The sequence below is a fragment of the Myotis nattereri genome (assembly GCF_964212035.1).
Source record: "Myotis nattereri genome assembly, chromosome: 5".
Lineage (NCBI taxonomy): Eukaryota > Metazoa > Chordata > Mammalia > Chiroptera > Vespertilionidae > Myotis > Myotis nattereri.
Window position 1 is genome coordinate 34831646 of NC_138080.1, and position 17645 is coordinate 34849290.

Sequence of the window (17645 nt, forward strand, 5' to 3'; positions counted from 1 at the left end):
CCCGTGCACCAGGCCTCTAACCTATATAATAAAAGGGCAATATGCAAACTGACCCTAACAGCAGAAAGACTGGGAATGACTGGTCACTATGACACACACTGACCACCAGGGGGTAGATGCTCAGTGCAGGAGCTGCCCTCTGGTGGTCAGTGAACTCCCACATAGGGGAGCTCTGCTCAGCCACAAGCCAGGCTGATGGCTTGCCAGTACAGCGGTGGTGGTGGGAGCCTCTCCTGCCTCCTCAGCAGCGCTAAGGATGTCTGACTGCAGCTTATGTCTGCTCCCCGCTGGCAAGTGGACATCCCCCAAGGGCTGCCAGGCTGCCAGAGGGATGTCTGATTGCCATCTTAGGCCCGGGGATCAGGCCTAAGCCAGCAAGTGGTCCCCCCTGTGGGGTCCCAGACTGTGAGAGGGCACAGGCCGGGCTGAGGGGCCCTCTACCCCCAAGTGCACAAATTTTTGTGCATCGGGCCTCTAGTCCTATATAATAAAAGGGTAATATGCAAATTATCCCCTTGACCGGGAGTTCTACTGGAGTTCAACCAGGGGGCAAGGTCGGCTGGCCAACTTCCCCTGTCCCCTACCCCTGGCTGGCCTGGCCCAGTTGGCCTCTATCGGGGCAAGCCGGCTAGACTCCACCCATGCACAAATTCATGCACCAGGCCTCTAGTAAACAAATAATTCTGTATGGGGTTGTATTGGAAATTCCACATAGAGCTACCCAACCTACCCTTATGAGGAATCATTCTAGTTATTGGGAGAACCTGGTTGGGCCAGAATCTTTTTCACACTGATAAAAGTTCCCAAGGATCCTTTTACTTGGTTTTCTGCAACCATGGATACCTTCTCAGCAAAGTCATTGTGGCCCTCCAAGTTAGGACGGTGCTATTTTTGACTTACTCTTTCTTCTATTTAGTTTTTGACACTTTGTTTTCAGGATTATGTAAACATTGTTTTATCATTACTTGATGATTGGTTTCTAAGCCACTTAAACTTAAGTTTGATCCCTAACTACTGATTTTGTTGTGGAAAGTCCATTGATCCCTTCAAACCTCAGTTTTTCATCTATAAAATGTGGACCACAATATTTATTCTTAATAGATATCTCATATCCTCTTAGAAATAGTCTCTCAGGACATTCGTCTCCATAACAAAAACATTATTAAGAAGAATAGCCCTGGCCTAACCAGTGTGGCTCAGTGGTTGAGGATCAACCTTTGAACCAGGAGGTCACAGTTCAATTCCCAGTCAGGGCACATCCACAGGGGTGTGCAGGAGGCAGCCAGTCAATGATTCTCTCTCATCATTGATGTTTCTGTCTCTATCTCCCTCTCCCTTCCTCTCTGAAATCAATAAAAATATATTGAGAAAAGAAAAAAAGGGTAGTCCTGTCCATTGTGGCTCAGTTGGTTGGGTGTTGTCCTGTGCACCAAAAGTTTGCTGCAGCTTCGATTCCTGGTCAAGGTACATGCCCTGGTTTCATGTCACGATCCCTGTCACAGGGGCATAGAGGAGGAAGTTGATTGATGTTTTGCTCTCACATTGATGTTTCTCTCTCCCTTTCTTTCTCGCTAAAAATAAATTTTAAATAAAATGATTTTTTAAAGGATCAAAGAAGAATATATTTAAAATACCTGGCACAATGCAGGTACTTAACAAATGTCAGTTTTCCTCCAGCCCTTCTACCCAAGTTCTAAAAACAACAACAATGCTTTTATAATTTGAAAAAAGAATATATGCACTTTCTCACTGTATGATCCAATCTTTACATATTTGAGGTTGTTGTTTTTTTAATGAAATTTTTTATCTAATTTTAACTTTAATCCTGACTCTCAAGTCACTGATTTACATAAACTGAGACAGGGATCTTTGCAACAATTTAATTGGCTCTTTTATTAATTTAATTACTCCTTTGTTCATCATCTTAAACATTTGCTTTTAATACTTTCATAGCAGTTAAAAACTTTTGCCTTTGACAATAATTTATCTCCTTAATTTTTTTCCTTAAGCCTTTAATATGTCTGAGACTTAATTATATGTTTGCTTAAAGTAATTTTTCATGTTTTTGTTCTAATTATGACCATTCACGTTTATTCCACCATTAGACAACTGCTTCTACCAGAAAATTAAGTTGTAGCCTTAAAACAACTGCTCTTATAAGTTAAAAATGTATCTGAGGCCTCCATTACTTCCATAAACGATGCAATTAAACAGTTCCTCTATTTTATAGTAATATCTTTGTAATATTTTAGTGCCCTTGCAAATCATAAAATTCTTTAGCTGAAAGAGACTTTTTAGAAATGATTAATATAACTTCATTTTATAGATAAGGAAAATGAAGGAAAGGAGGTAGTGACTTGCCTAAGATCACATATTTATTGATAGAGTTGAAACTAAAATTTTTATTTTCTTATTCTAGCACAGATCTCTTTCTGTCTATCACTTTAGAGAACAGATTGACACGAATTTTTTAAAAATATATTTTTATTGCTTTCAGAGAGGAAGGGAAAGGGAGAGAGAGACAAACATCAGTGATGAGAGAGAATCATTGATTGGCTGCCTCCTGCACACCTCACACTGGGGCTCGAGCCCACAACCCAGGCATGTGCCTTGACCTGGAATTGAACCGTGACCTTCTGTTTCATAGGTCGTTGCTCAACCACTGAGCCATGCCAGTTGGGCTGATTGAGATGAATTTTTGTTATAAACTCTTTTGTCTGTTAACAATGTTATATCTGTTCTAAAGAAATTATGTGGACAGCAATTAATTTAAAGAATAACATCAGTGCGTCACAAAAGTATTGTTTGTTAGTCTATAGGAATGTTAACTGTATCTTAAACTTAGTATTTTGTTGTCTAGGATAGTGAATGAGAGCCGACAAGTACTCCAAGAACCTGATTTTGCTCAGTCCCTGCTGAGGGATCCAAATACTCCTATTATAAGGAAATCAAGAGGAACTTCCACTCAAGGAACATCCACACATGCTTCTTCAACTCAGCTGGCTATGGTGGATGATCAGAGAAGCAAAGCAGGGAGTGTCCACAGCAAAGTGAGCAGCTATCACGGCAGCCTCCACAGATCTCGTGATGGCAGGTGAGTTTTATTGCTAGCTTAGTTTATTTCATATGCTGAATTAGAGTTACACAGCTTAAGGAAGAATAGCCAATTCTGAAATAGAAGTTGAACATTTTCAATTTTTTTGAACTTTGCTAGGAACAGTTGTCCCAGATTATGGTCCAATTTAAAGCCAGTCAGAGGAGTTTAAAGCTTAGACTTGCTGCAGTAAAAAATATGGAGTCATCAAAGGGTATTGAGTAGGGAGAAGGCAGGATGAAAATGGTTATGTTAGTAAGATTAATTTAGCAAACAGTTGTGGAATACCTACTATATCAGCTACTGTTCGGGGAATACAAAGATGATATAGGCATAATCTATGTTTTTAATAAGCTCACAGTTTTAAAGAATAATAATATAGTCACTGCTTATGTTGTGGTTTACAACATGGGATCTGGAATGATAAGCTTCAGTTTTCCTCATCTGTAAAATGGAAATAGTAATAATATCCTTTAGGACTGTTGTAAAAAAATTAATGAGATAATATATCCAATTGCTTAGTACAGTGCCTGTCTTAGTAAGTGCCTGATTTTAACCTCTGTTATTATTGTAAGTGAACAATTAAAGTAAAATGTAAGTATGATGGTACAGTTGGCCCTTCGTATCTATGGGTTTTGCATTCAGGATTCAACCAAATGGGTATGGAAAATATTGGGGGGAAAGTGTTACTTTGTTGCTGATGTGTACAATGTAGTTTGACTTATGGTGGTTGTGTCTGACTTAAAAATACAGACTTAAAAGTACAGACTTTTTCTTCTTGTCATTTCGTAAACAGTACAATAAAACAACTATTTACATTGTGTTAGATATTATAAGTAATCTAGAGATGATTTAAAGCAGCGGTCGCCAATCTTTCCAGACCTCAAGGACCACCTGTTGGCGACTGCTGATTTAAAGTATGTAGGGGTGATTTAAAATATATAGGGGTGTGTGTGTAGGCTATATGCAAATATACCATCTATATACTAAAGAGCCAGGGTCGTAAGGACTGAAGGCTTGACCAGACCGGAAGTCAGTGCTGGGTTGCTGTGGTGACCCAGCACTGACTGAGGCTGCTAAGGGTGCCCCGACCCAGCACTGACTGCCTAGGCCCTAGGGGGCTGCGGATCAGGCCCAGAGAAAGGCCTGCAGAGAGAGACAGGGCCTGATCCGTAGGTTGATCAGAACTTGCCTCTCTTTCTCTCCAGGCCTGGCCAACAGCCGCGCCTCTATTTCTCTCCAGACCTCCACCCGGGCTGCTGTTCAGCCCCGCCTTTCTGATCAGGCCCCGTTGATAGGTCCAGAGACACTGACAGGCATAGAAACTGACCAATCAGAATCAAATCTGGGTGACTCTAAGGAGCCAATGGCTGCCTAGGAGGTGGAGCTTTTGTTGCTGACTGGCATAGAAACTGACCAGTCAGAACCAAATTTGCCAGCAGAGGAGGGCAGTTGGGGGCGAGGTCAGGCCTGCAGGGGAAGGCATTTGGGAGCAAGATCAGGCTGGCAGAAGAGGGCCATTGGGGGCACCAGGCTAGCAGGGGAGGGCAGTTGGGTGTGAGATCAGGATGGCAGGGGGAGGGCAGTTGGGGATGAGCAGGCAGGCAGGCTGACGCAGTTAGGGATGATCAGGCAAACAGACAGAGAGGTTAGGGGCAATCAGGCAGGTAGGCAGGTGAGTGGTTAGAAGCCAGCGGTCCCAGATTGTGAGAGGGATGTCCAACTGCTGAGGGTTCCCCGATTGGAGTGGGTGCAGGCTGGGCTGAGGGAACTCCCCCTCCATGCATGAATTTCGTGCACCGGGCTTCTAGTCCTATCTAATAACAGACAAACATGGTAATTGACCATACCTTCGCTACGCCTCCCATTGGCTAATCAGCATGATATGCAAATTAACTGCCAACAAAGATGGCAGCTAATTTGCATACTGCAGGCAGGGCGGGACAGCGCCATCTCACCTACTCCACCACCATCCGGGCCTGCTATTTGCCACCTGGGGCGGTGGGATGGGACAGTGCCATCCCACCTGCCCTGCCGCCATCCGGGCCTGCTATCTGCATACAGGTGTGCAACCCGACCCGGGGCAGCCAGGCGGGGCAGCAGTGATCGGCCGACCGCCATCCAGGTGTCCCGTGTGCGACCCGATCCAGGGCGGTGGAGCGGGACAGCGTGGCTCCTCTGTCACCCCAGCTTCTTCATCACAGCTCCCTTGGGGACCTAAGCCTTTAGTTGGACATCCCCCGATGGCTCCCTGGCTGCCAGAAGGATGTCTGACTGCAAGCTTAGGCCTGATCCCCTGGGGAGTGGGCCTAAGTCAACAGGTGGACATCCCCCAAGGGGTCCTGGGCTGCAAATGGGCGCAGGCTGGGCTAAGGAAACGCCCCCCCCAAGTGCACAAATTTTTGTGCACCGGGCCTCTAGTCTGTATATATAAAAGCCTAAGCAACTGGCCAACCAGCTGACTGGCTGGTAGCTATGATGCACACTGACCACCAGGGGGCAGACATTCAATGCAGGAGTGGAAACCACAAGCATGGAAACATGGAACAGACTGATGAATCTCAGAGAAAAGGAGGGAGGGGGAAGGGTGGGAAGAGATTAACCAAAGATCTTATATGCATACTAGAGGCCTGGTGCACTGATTCGTGCACCAGTGGGGTCCCTCGGCCTGGCCTGCGGCTTCTCGCACTCCAGGAACCCTTGGGGGATGTCGGGCTGCTAGTTTTGGCCCAATCCCCACAGGCCAGGCCGAGGGACCCCACCAGCACACAAATTTGTGCACCGGGTCTCTAGTTTTATATAAAGATGAGCATCCATGGATTTTAGTATCTGTGGGGGTCCTAAACTAATCTTGGGCAGATACCAAGGGAAGACTGTGTAGTCCAGAGGTTGTCAAACTTTTTCTATAAAGAGCCACATAATAAATATTTTAGGCTTTGTGAGTTATCCAATCTCTATTGTAACTATTCATTTATGCTGTTGTAGCATGAAAGCAGCCATAGATAATATGTAGTCAAAATGGGAATGTCTATATTCTAGCCAATTTTTACTTACAAAAATAAAAAGGGCACAGGATCAGAGAAGATTCACAGAGAGAATGAGAGAAGGGGATGTATTTTCTTATTAAATTTGCCAATGATTAGACACTTCTAAGGAGTTTTGCAATAATTCAGTTAAGAGATGATGAAGATTAATAGGAAAGTAGTGGCAAAAGGAAGAGAGGAAGAACTGATCTGAAAAATATTTAGAAAGAAGAAATGAAAAGATAGGAATTGATGATGGAATAATAGCAACTAGAGAGAACTATATCAAATGTTTGTGTTGTTGTTGTTTTCTTAACAATTTCCAGTTTGGGAAATTGAAAGAATGAAAATTTGTAGGCCTAAAATGGAAAGCATTCTATGTTAACTTTAAAACATCTGTTTCTATAACTGTCTAGTATCTTTTCAATCTCATCCTAGCCTTTCTCTCAGTCTTCTCTGTCCTAGTGTAGGATATGATTTCTATACTTTCTTTTTAGATTGAGACTTCTCATAAGATCTTTTGCCTTCTAATGGGTCAGCTACTCTCTGTTTTTAAAAAGCAGCAGTCTTTTTTTGACTGTGTTATATTTTCTATTTTTTATCTATTTTTTCCTTGTGTATAATAAAATTATAGCCCTGACCGGTTTGGCTCAGTGGATAGAGCATTGACCTGCAGACTGAAGGGTTCCAGATTCGATTCCGGTCAAGGGCATGTACCTTGGTTGCAGGCACATCTCCAGTAGTGGGTGTGCAGGAGGAGGCTGATCGATGTTTCTCTCTCATTGATGTTTCTAATTCTCTATCCCTCTCCCTTCCTCTCTGTAAAAAAAGAAAAAAAATCAATAAAATATATTTTAAAAAATATATACAGGGTGCTTTAGGATCCCAGGGAAGAAACCCATCAAATTATCATGGATAGTCAGAGAAAACTTCACAAACAACATTGCACTGCTACATTGAATATGATTCAGGGGAAGCACTTAGAAATTAAAGACAGGGAAAGAATATATATGCAGAGGCAAGGAGAACAGAGGAGTTAGGTACTGGAGTATGGCTATTGCATAGTACGTATGTGTGGGCAATTGTGGTGATAAGTTCAGCTTTGTATTTGAGAACGATCACTTTGGCAGCAGCCTAGGAGAGAAGATTTTAAGTAAGCTCAGTTGGGAAGTTTCTACAGTAATTTAGGGGTCCTATCTTATGACACTCATAAGGAGGGAGGGAATTAGAATACATTTTGTCAACACCATCCTCCATGAAATAACTATGACATTTGACATTTGATATTATTAGCCTCCTCCTTTTCAATAAGGATTGGACAGTTATTTTTAGTACAGTGCTTATGCATATGCATGTGGTAGTCCATATATAGAGATATATAGAAGAAAGTTAAAGTATAATTTCTGCATTCTAGGAACATATGACCTTTTAAGGAAGATAAGATATATACATAAGAACTAATTAAGTAATAGTGCAAGTCAGCATATAATTAAAACAGTGAATGCTATAGATGATTGATGTTGTGGAACTTCAGAAAAGGGAAAGACCAGATTGGCCCATGAAAGTATCTTAGAGAAGATAGAGTGAATGAATGGTAACAAAAGATAAGTTCATACTGAATAGAGAATTTCTGAAGGTAATTAAACATAGGGAATTTCAGCCTCTGTAATCTGGAGCTTAGATAAGGAAGTTTATAATCATTAATATAAGGAGTTGGTAATTAAAATTGTGAGAAGCCCTTAAGTCATAATTTAAAAAAGAACAGATCAAGAACAAGACCTTGGTAAAATACTTACAGTAATAATAATATAAGAAGAATAGCCAGCATATGATTCAGAGAAAGTGCTTATACTATACACATATGAGGGAATCAATAAAAAATAGTGTCATGGAATCACCATGGCAGTTAATTGCTTTTTAAATCGTTCTTTTGGCGTGACCTATTTTCAATACAGTTGTCTTTCCTCCGTTTGTATATATAGTATATACACACAAGTATATTGAATAACAAATGATTTTAGAAATACTGTGAGCATTTCCCAGAAATTCAGGGCCCAGAACTATAAAGGCGGCCTACTAAGGTTGTTCTATAATGTGGTGCAAGAACACTCATATTGTAAGCCTCTCTGCCATACCCTCAGACCACATTAAACCCAAAACTCTAAACAGGGATTATCATAATTCCAAAAGCCATTTCATGGAGATTTTTTAAAATATATTTTTTATTGATTTCAGAGAGGAAGAGAGAAGGAGAGAGAGATAGAAACATCAGTGATGAGTGAGAATCATTGATCGGCTGCCTCCTGCATGCTCCCTACTGGGGATCGAGCCAGCAACCCAGGCATTTGCCCTTGACTGGAATCAAACTTTGGACCCTTCAGTCTGCAGGCCAGTACTCTTATCCACTGAGCCAAACCAGCTAGGGCCATCAGCCAGTTTTTAAGTTTACTTGTTAACATTATCTTTTGGCCATCTTTTTCTCATCATCTTATGGTTTCTTGGTTATGAAATAACACACACATAAACACACACACACACATACACACACACATTCACAATACTCTAGTCCAGACTCCTTGATGGATAATTGATCTCAGTGCTATGTAAAATAAATGCCCTGAGGCAAATACCTTACACATGTAAATCAACTTCAAAGAATAAGTAATAGGTGATTAGATGAGAAGATGGTTAGTAAAGCAAGTGGATGAGTAGGTAGGTAAAGGTAGGTAAAAAAATTTTTTCCATTTGATTCAGTTGCCATATTTGAATTACAGTGAGTGAGTAGGATGGTAAAACTAGGTGTCAACAAGGGAAAGTTAGGGAATGCATAATGAGATACTATTGAAATTACAATGAATTGAATTATTCATTGTATAGAGAATCAAAGAGAGTAAATCATCTTCAAGTTTTTTTCATTTTGACTTTGGACTACACCATATTATCTTTTCAGCAAATTAACCATCCTAATTATTTTTGCCTAAGCTTACATTAAGATTAATGTACATTTTCATAGTGTATGTTAGATGGTCACAGTGGTTTAAATGATTGTCAAAATATAAATAAACTTGGTAAGTCCCACATATACAATTGAGATTAAATACTATAATTAAATTTATTTTTCTATGTAGTTGATTTCTAATTATCCATGGGCAGGTTATTTATATTATAGAATTTTGTGGATAGCCATATATTTCACTTTAATAAATAGACATGATAACTCAATATAGTAATTTTTCTATGAAAAATGTATTCTTTGATTCATATTCATAACTAAGAAACATAGGTTTCGTTTAAGAAAATATCCAATTCGTATTTTAAGTAGTGATTTGGTGTTTTTTAATTAATCTGATATCATTCCTAGAGCTGAAGCAGATTTTTTTCATTTGATTTATTTGCCATATTTATTTTAAACAATACTTATGAAGTCATGATAGGTGAAAGAGCTTCAAATTAGCTGGCAGATCAAATTTGGAAAAATCTTTCACTCAGTTTAGGGCAATAATTGTTTTGCAAAATAATAATAGAATACCAAGCTCATTCTGAAATTTTCAATTAACACTGTAATTATTTTATCAAAATATGCAAGTCAAATTTAAAACTGAAAACAAAAGATATGCTTTCTTTTATAATATTAAAAGGACTTTTCAATTTTTAAAATCTCTGATCTAATGAAAACATTATTTAATAAGCACACTATCAAACTAGATCTCCTCAGAAGTTCATGAATCAGTCTTTAAAATCTTTAAATTTTAGCCTAGACAATGTGGTTCAGTATTTCAGCATCAACCCATGAACCAGGTCACTATTGGATTCCTGGTCAGGGCACATGCCTGGGTTGTGGAGTTGATACCCAGTGGAGGGGGGTGGGCGGGGTATACAAGAAGGAGCCAATTGATGATCCTCTCATCATTGATGTTTCTATCTCTCTTTTCCTCTTTCTAAAATCAGTAAAGTCATAGTTTTAAAAATCTTTAAATTTTATAAGTGGTTCATACTGAGTCATGAAATTTGTTATAATTATGAAAGAATGATAAATAAATACTTTGACACCCAATAGGTCTTCAGCTGCATATTAGTTATTTTGATGGCTATTTTAAAAAGAAATGGCCTGCTATATTCTTTTTTATTTTTAGAAACATTACTTAAAATGTAATATGTTAAAGTTATAAATTATATTCAGTTAGTTTTCTTTGAGATTTGTTATCCTAAATTAAATACTTTTTACAAAAAGGTGTACATCTGAGTGTGAGTATTCTTATATCTGATAGGGGCTCAGTGAGTCAGGATTGGTACAAAAGAAAATTTAACAGCTCCCCATTGCTGCTTTCAAAATGAGTACAACGATGGAGGAGAAGACTGTCCACAACAACCAGTGTAGCCGTTGGCATACTCAAAAGCTGCATCTTTGTTCAGGGTACTGAGAGAATTTGCTTTAGCAGGAATATAAGTTATAGTGTATTAGTATGTTGTTATGTATATTTAAGTAGATGTACCTCTATGAAATAGCATAGTATCCTCACAGCACCGAGGAAAAATAATTAACATCATTTACAGTAGTTAATTTAATTGTTAACTGGGCTATCTGGAAAGAAGCTGTCAGCACATGCTGTCATTGTTGCTTGCCAGTTCATTCATCTTTTTTCCTTTTCCTTTTTGGTTACACAAATTTCTCCTCTAATTTCATATGCTCCCTCTTCCTAATCTTTTAGTAAAATTTGAGTTGCTGTACTTCTGATTATAGCCAACTTTCTACACTCCTGAGGCCAGTGCCATCTTTCCTCCATTGTTTTTCCTCCTCTTCTTGAACTCACCCCATAAACCATAACTTATTTGAATGAGAAAAATTAACCTTAATTTCTGTCCTTTTGCAAAGAATAGGACCTTAATTCTGAATCCAATGAGTATATTTTCTTCCCTTTTTTTGGTTAGCCATATGAATAATTCTACAGTGTTAATGAAATTGCTGTATATCATCAAAGATGGTTGTTACTTTTTCACTTGTTGGTTTCCTAATTATTTCCTTTAGTGCAGCATTTTCATGAAAAATTTAGTGTTATTTTTCTCGTGTGTTCTATTACTTGCTTCAAAATAAACTCTCCTGTACTAGGTATACTCCCTGCAGTTACAGAGGAATGGAAGAGAGACTACCTCATGGCAGCATGTCACGACTAACAGATCACTCCAGGCACAGTAGTTCTCATCGTCTCAATGAACAGTCACGACATAGCAGCATCCGGGATCTCAGTAATAATCCTATGACTCACATCACACATGGCACCAGCATGAACCGAGTTATTGAAGAAGATGGAACCAGTGCTTAATTTGTCCCAAGGTGGAAAATTTGTGCCGTTTATAAAGCAGATTTTATTCTTTGCCTTTAGCATGACTGACTGCTGTAACTCACTGTTATCATGCGTTCAGTCAGGTGCAGATGTGTCCATTGGAAGAGTAAATTTTTGCTTTTTATATTGCATCAAACTTGGAATATCAAGGCGTCTTAAAATTATATTGTCACATAAATAATTCTTATTTCTAGGTAATGAAGAGAGAATTATTTGTCTGGTAAGCATTTTTATAAACCCACTATTTTATATTTAGAAAAATCCTAAATGTGTGGTGACTGCTTTGTAGTGAACTTTCATATATAATGTCAACTAGTTGTGAGACAACATTCTAGTCGTTCTGTTAATAAAACAAAATTTCAGAATTAAAGAATTTTCTATGCAAGGCTTATTTCTCGGATGAATGGTAGGATTTTGTAGTTTTATTTCCATAAGTGAAAAAGAACTGTGGTTTTAAACTGTAAGAGAATTTGATAAATCAGCAAGGGTATTTTAACTGATAGAATATAAGATCAACAGAAGAATCTGATTAGAGTATTGAAGGCTTTTTCAAAATTCTATCAAAATAAATTTCATCCAGAGAGATACAGGATTAGGAATATCAGTGGCCATTTTTTCCCAATAAGTGAGCTGTTTTTATTACTTTTGTAAATATTCCTTTTACTGGCAGTGTTTTTATAACATATCCATATGCATGTTGGAAAAAATAATTTGTAGCCTTTTCCCATGTAGTAATATTAATTCGTAGAGAACTTTATGTTCAGATCTGTTCATGGAGACATGTAATAAGATAAGCATCACACATTATAAGGTTTTTTTGTGGTAACCACAATTACAAAATGGCAAAATGTTTTCTCTGTATTCATTGTTGTATTTTTCTGCAGTGAGATGTGATCTTGCCAAAGCCACCAGATCTTGACATCCAGCCCCTCCTATCAATGAGTTGATTGTCTGTACTTGCATTGCCCAGTAGCAAATAGGCTACAGCTTTTGCCCCCTCCCTTGTATTCAGATTCTGGATCAGTCTTGTTTACAGCTGAAATATATATAACCTCGGTCCAAAGTGGTGATTTATATGGGGTATCTGAAAAATCACTGTAACTAAATGAAGCATGATTCGTCTTGCTGTGAAGTATCTTGTAATCTTAAAAATATCAACTCAAAATTTTTGACATTTTGTCTTGTAACATTTAAATAATTTACAATAAAAACTGGTAACTGTATTAGGCATGAAATTGATCAGAAGAGAGAGAAAATTTTTGGAAAATGCTGGATGTATTGTGTAGAAAAACATTTTAAACAAGCATGTCCTCAACCCCGACTAGAGGTAAGAATCATTTGGGGAACCTCTGATGCTCAAGCCTTCCTCTCATTCAGATGAGGATAGGTTTTTAAATAAGTTTTCTAGGTGATTCTAATCTGTAGCCAGGCTTCAGGCTGTTTTGAACTGATTTGCTTCTGTTGATGATCTGATGGCGTCTCATTATATCACGTGAAAATGTAGGTGGACTCAATATTATACTTTTACATCATTACCTGATACAAAATTGTTTTCCACTTTATTTCTCCATTATAAAATGTGAAATGCTGACCCCACTCTCCAAAATTCTCATTCTGTAACTCAAAGATGGTAAGAATTTAAAATCTGTAGTTATAAAAATACCATTGGTGATTCTTACGCAGATAATCCAAGAATGACACCTTAGAAAATATTCTAAACTCCAGAGAGGCCTGGCTTTGTCATTTGCTGGCTTTTAACCTGTAAAAAGTCAACTTCTCTGAGCTTTAGTTCCCTTGTTTGTAAATGAAGATAAAAGATAAATACCTACCTCACAAAGTTGTCAAATAGGGGATCAAATGAAAAATGATATGAAAACTCTTTGAAAACTAAAATATAAGGGATGAAGATTATTGAGGTTTTAAGAGATTTCTTTGAGGGCTACTATCATACATTGCTTGACATGTGTTTGGTTCATGTGTACTTTTACTCTCTTTTTTAAAAAACAAAAAGTAACAAAGAATTAGGTGTTGAAAAAGTAGCTTTTATCAGACACAAAAGTCAGTTTTCTGGTAATTATATATCATTTTTTTTCAAAGTACATGTTAATATTTTTGTTATTAATTCCGCATAAGATATATTTGAACATTTGGCCCACAATGTAATTTTTTTCTGTCTTCATTGTCTTTCTCCTTGGAATTGGAGTAAGTGATCAAGACAATATAAATTCCCTCATAACTGACATTTAGTAAACCTTTTCTCTGAAGGCCAAATTTACAACTTATTTATAAATAAATGAACAATTCATGAGGCTTTTGTCTGATAATCTCTCCTGAGAACAGCATGAGAGGACCAACACAAGCATTCAAAAACAAAAATAAGAAGTTAAAATAGACGGTACCAGTTTGAGCTCAAAGATGTTGTCAGTCATCGCCATCTGCATTATGTTATCAATTGCCAAAATGTTAATTGGTTTTCTTGTACAAGTGGCCAAGTATAGACAGTTAGTTGAACATTATGAAAATACTGATTTTTGCTTCTTGATTTTATGTATTCATTTATATCTTCTCTATTTAACTGTTGATATATATGTAAATGCTATATTGACATTTCAGTTCAGAAAAATATTCTAAACTCCAGAGAGGCCTGGCTTCTATTGACATTAAGATACTGGAAGTATCTTAATTTTGCAGCACAAAATTTATTTAATCTTGTTAATTCATTGTTTTGAATAACAATATTTAGTTTGGACCATGTTATTTATCAAACTAGTGCTCCAAATTAATTTGTTTTTCAAAGACAGTTGAAGAACTATATGTAGCGAACAGCATTTCAAGTTTCAACTAGCTTAAACCAATTTGAGCAAGTCTGGACAGCTTTCTTACCATATGTTTAATTTGTGTTGTGATTGGCACATGATAATGTTTAGTGTTTTGTTCGTTCAATTGACAGCTGAGAAAATAATAGTGCTCTCTCAAATGTTAATATGTAATCAAAAGGTTTTCAGAAAGTACTTTGATTTTACCAATATTATGTTTAATTTATTCAGGAGTTAAAAAATCCAAGACAATATTAAGCTAAAATAATAGCTTCAAAGAATAATTGATTAATAATTCAGTAACTAGCACAGGGCTTAGTACATAGTAAATTTTTTAATAAATGAATAACATGTCATACAACTCACTTTTACTCTTAACAGTGAGTCTCACTTCAAAAAAAATTGAAGGATCTGAATTTAAACTAAGTGAAATTAACTCTGCTTTACCAAAATAACATGTAACAAGTAATAAGAAATAAGTAAATTATACCAAATGAAGCATATTTCCCAGTCCATATTACTATTTAAACTAATATATATATATATATAAAGTATATATATACACACATATACACATACAAACTTGTACCAACACTTTATATTCATTTTTAATGGTGAGAGCTATTCTTAGAAGTATTTAGGCTCTTTTTGGTTTTATGTGAAATTAAATCTTTGGGTATTAGTTGGGTGAATAAATACTTAAGCAAACCTTCATTAGTAATAATTTTCTCTTTCTGCTTCTTCTTAAAGCAGATTTAGAAATCTAAGAATCTCTTCAAATTAGAAAATTTTTTCAACATTTTAACCTACCTCATTAATTTCTTTGTGATAACTGCTGGAAATAACTGAAATTTGTAACTATCTTGATTTAGGCTTTAGCCCCATGAAATAAAATGAACGACTTACATTTTTTTTATAAAATAGAGGATCATTGGCTAAAACTTAGAAAACATTAATATACCAAAATTTCACTCTGGTGATATTTATACCACTTTTGACATGCCAAAGGTACATTTATATATATTATCATACTTGGATGACTTACATAGTCTAGTGTAATGAAAATTCCACTGGGCTTGGAATTCAAAGACCCATAATTATGGTGTGAAGTGCACAGGTCATTTAACTTCTCTTAGTCTCAATGTCTTCAAGTTGAAAATGAGGATAAGGCAATTTTTGGTCCCAACTTACCTCACAGAATATGTGAGGATCAAATGAGATAACATGTATTATAATGCTTTGTAATCTATAAATTGCTCTACTTACATGTTTCTGTTAGAATTTGGGGGTTGTAGATAACAAGGATATGGTCTTCAGTGTTATATAGCAGTAACAACAAAGTAGGCAATTAGACCAGTGTTCATTCGGTATAATGTTTAAATCAACAATCCAATTATCCTTTTAAAAATGAGATTCTTTTTCAAGAGTAGCTCTGCCCTTAAATTGTGTTGGCTCTCTAAAATACCACAGTATGCTCTCAAATTTTGTATGATGGATTTGTAGGTCCCTTCCAACAGAAATTAGGGATCTCTAGTATATGTTACCTTTGATATGGAATTATATAAAATCGCTTGGCTTCACTGAAAGTTGTAAGAAAAATAAAATAAGTGTAAGCCTTATAACTTGTTTTCTTTGAGGACTTTCATGTGCCTAATTCTTCCTGATTAAGAACAAGTTTTAAAAGGTGATTACTGTAAGTTATTGGTTTTCATCACTGCAAAACTTTAAATTGTAAGGTATTGTCTTAATTGTTTGTATGTTTGTATACATAGTTTTTTAAACCTGCATAAAAGGTAAGAATTTCTCCATTTTTTTTCCTCATGTAAGCAGATGAAAGATAACTTTATAAAACCAAGATTTACAGAGGAACTCATGATTCCTTTACATTTCTTTTATCCTTTTTTACAACTGATTAAAATGAGATAAAGTGTTTACATTTAATTCAGCTATGTTTCTTAGTAGCTGTATAATTTTATACATTATTCTTATTTCTGTCTGTTTTATATGAAAAAATAATGTTGACATCTCCTCATAATTTAATTCTCTTTCCTTCTCTTTTGTTCCAGTTGTATGAGTTATAGGAAGATCAAGCATCCTTTACCTCTCTTATAACTATAATCAGTTTCCTAGAGTTTTTTCCTAATTTAACTTTAATCCTTGATTTCTTTTATAGCCAAATTCATATAGAATTATAATTTTCTCTCAGGATCCAAAATCTAGGGAAAAATGTTAAGGTCTGCCTAGCCATCTTCGTAGACATTACTATTTTGGTTGATATATAAAGATTTAATATAATTAGTTAATAAACCTATTTCTTTTTCTCCGATTTCTCTAATTAGTAAAAATTTTTTGCTGTAAAGATAAAAGAAAGTTTCACTTATGTTTTAGTCAGATACTATTCCAGTACAACATTATTTCCTTTAAGAGTAGTTCCATCTATTTAAACTCATTGAAGGATAAGTTTCTTCAGATTATTATTTTTTTTAAAGAATCACCTATCTCAGAAAATTTATTGTGTCCTTTCTTGGACATTTTTCAAGGAATGATAACATTGCTCATAATTTATTCCTATTTTGGCCACTGTCACCAGTTTAACTTAATACAAAGGTTTTTTTTATATTGTAATTTAGATTTTGAGAACTCAGAGTTCCATAATTTTGGTAATTACCATTCACTAGTAACATCTATATATATAAAACCCTAATATGCAAATAGACCAAACAGTGGAACAACCGAACAACTGAAAAACTGGCCGCTATGTCATGGGCTGAGCACCAGGGGGCATGGGTAGAACATGGCGGGTGTCAGCAGCAGGCAGCAGAGCGTGGAACATGGCAGGCATTGGCCGTGGCAGGATGGTGGAGCAGACGAGCAGGGGTACCAGACCAAGGCGGGGCACCGGTCACTGTCATTGGGGCAAGCCTCTGGTAGTTACTGAAAATTCTTTGCTCCTGTGTGCCATGGTCCCGCCAGGTGCTTGCACCTGCTGCCAGCACCTGCTGCCAGCACCAGAGCCACTGCTCGCACCTGTTGCCGGTGCCCAGCGCCAGCCCCAATCGCTCAGTGCTGTCAGCAGGTGCAAGCGGCAGCTGCTGGCCCCAATCACACCTGAGGGCTTCTCCACCTCACCCTGCTCCTGAGGGGTGATCGGGGCAGCAGCTGCCACTCGCACCCGCTGATGGCGCAGAGCAACTGGGGCTGGTGCCGTCAGCGCATGGGAGCGATGGCAGCAGGAGCAGGGTGGCAGGAGGGGCTGGGCAGGGGCATGGAGGATGGGGCGAGACCCCCCCCCCGTGCCCACCACAGCCTTGGGACCCACAGTTCCTTTCAAGGTGCACGAATTTGTGCACTGGGCCCCTAGTTACTATTT

The 17645-nt window shown here is 37.4% G+C and overlaps 1 protein-coding gene across 1 annotated transcript in view; it reads left to right on the forward strand.

The window, feature by feature from the left end:
* FZD3 (frizzled class receptor 3) overlaps nt 1-17645 on the forward strand; it is a 133959-nt gene that overhangs the window by 94096 nt on the left and 22218 nt on the right. The window contains exon 7 of the mRNA XM_081092871.1: nt 2861-3094. Coding sequence (XP_080948997.1) covers nt 2861-3094 — 234 coding nt within the window. The remainder of the gene's footprint in view (nt 1-2860; nt 3095-17645) is intronic.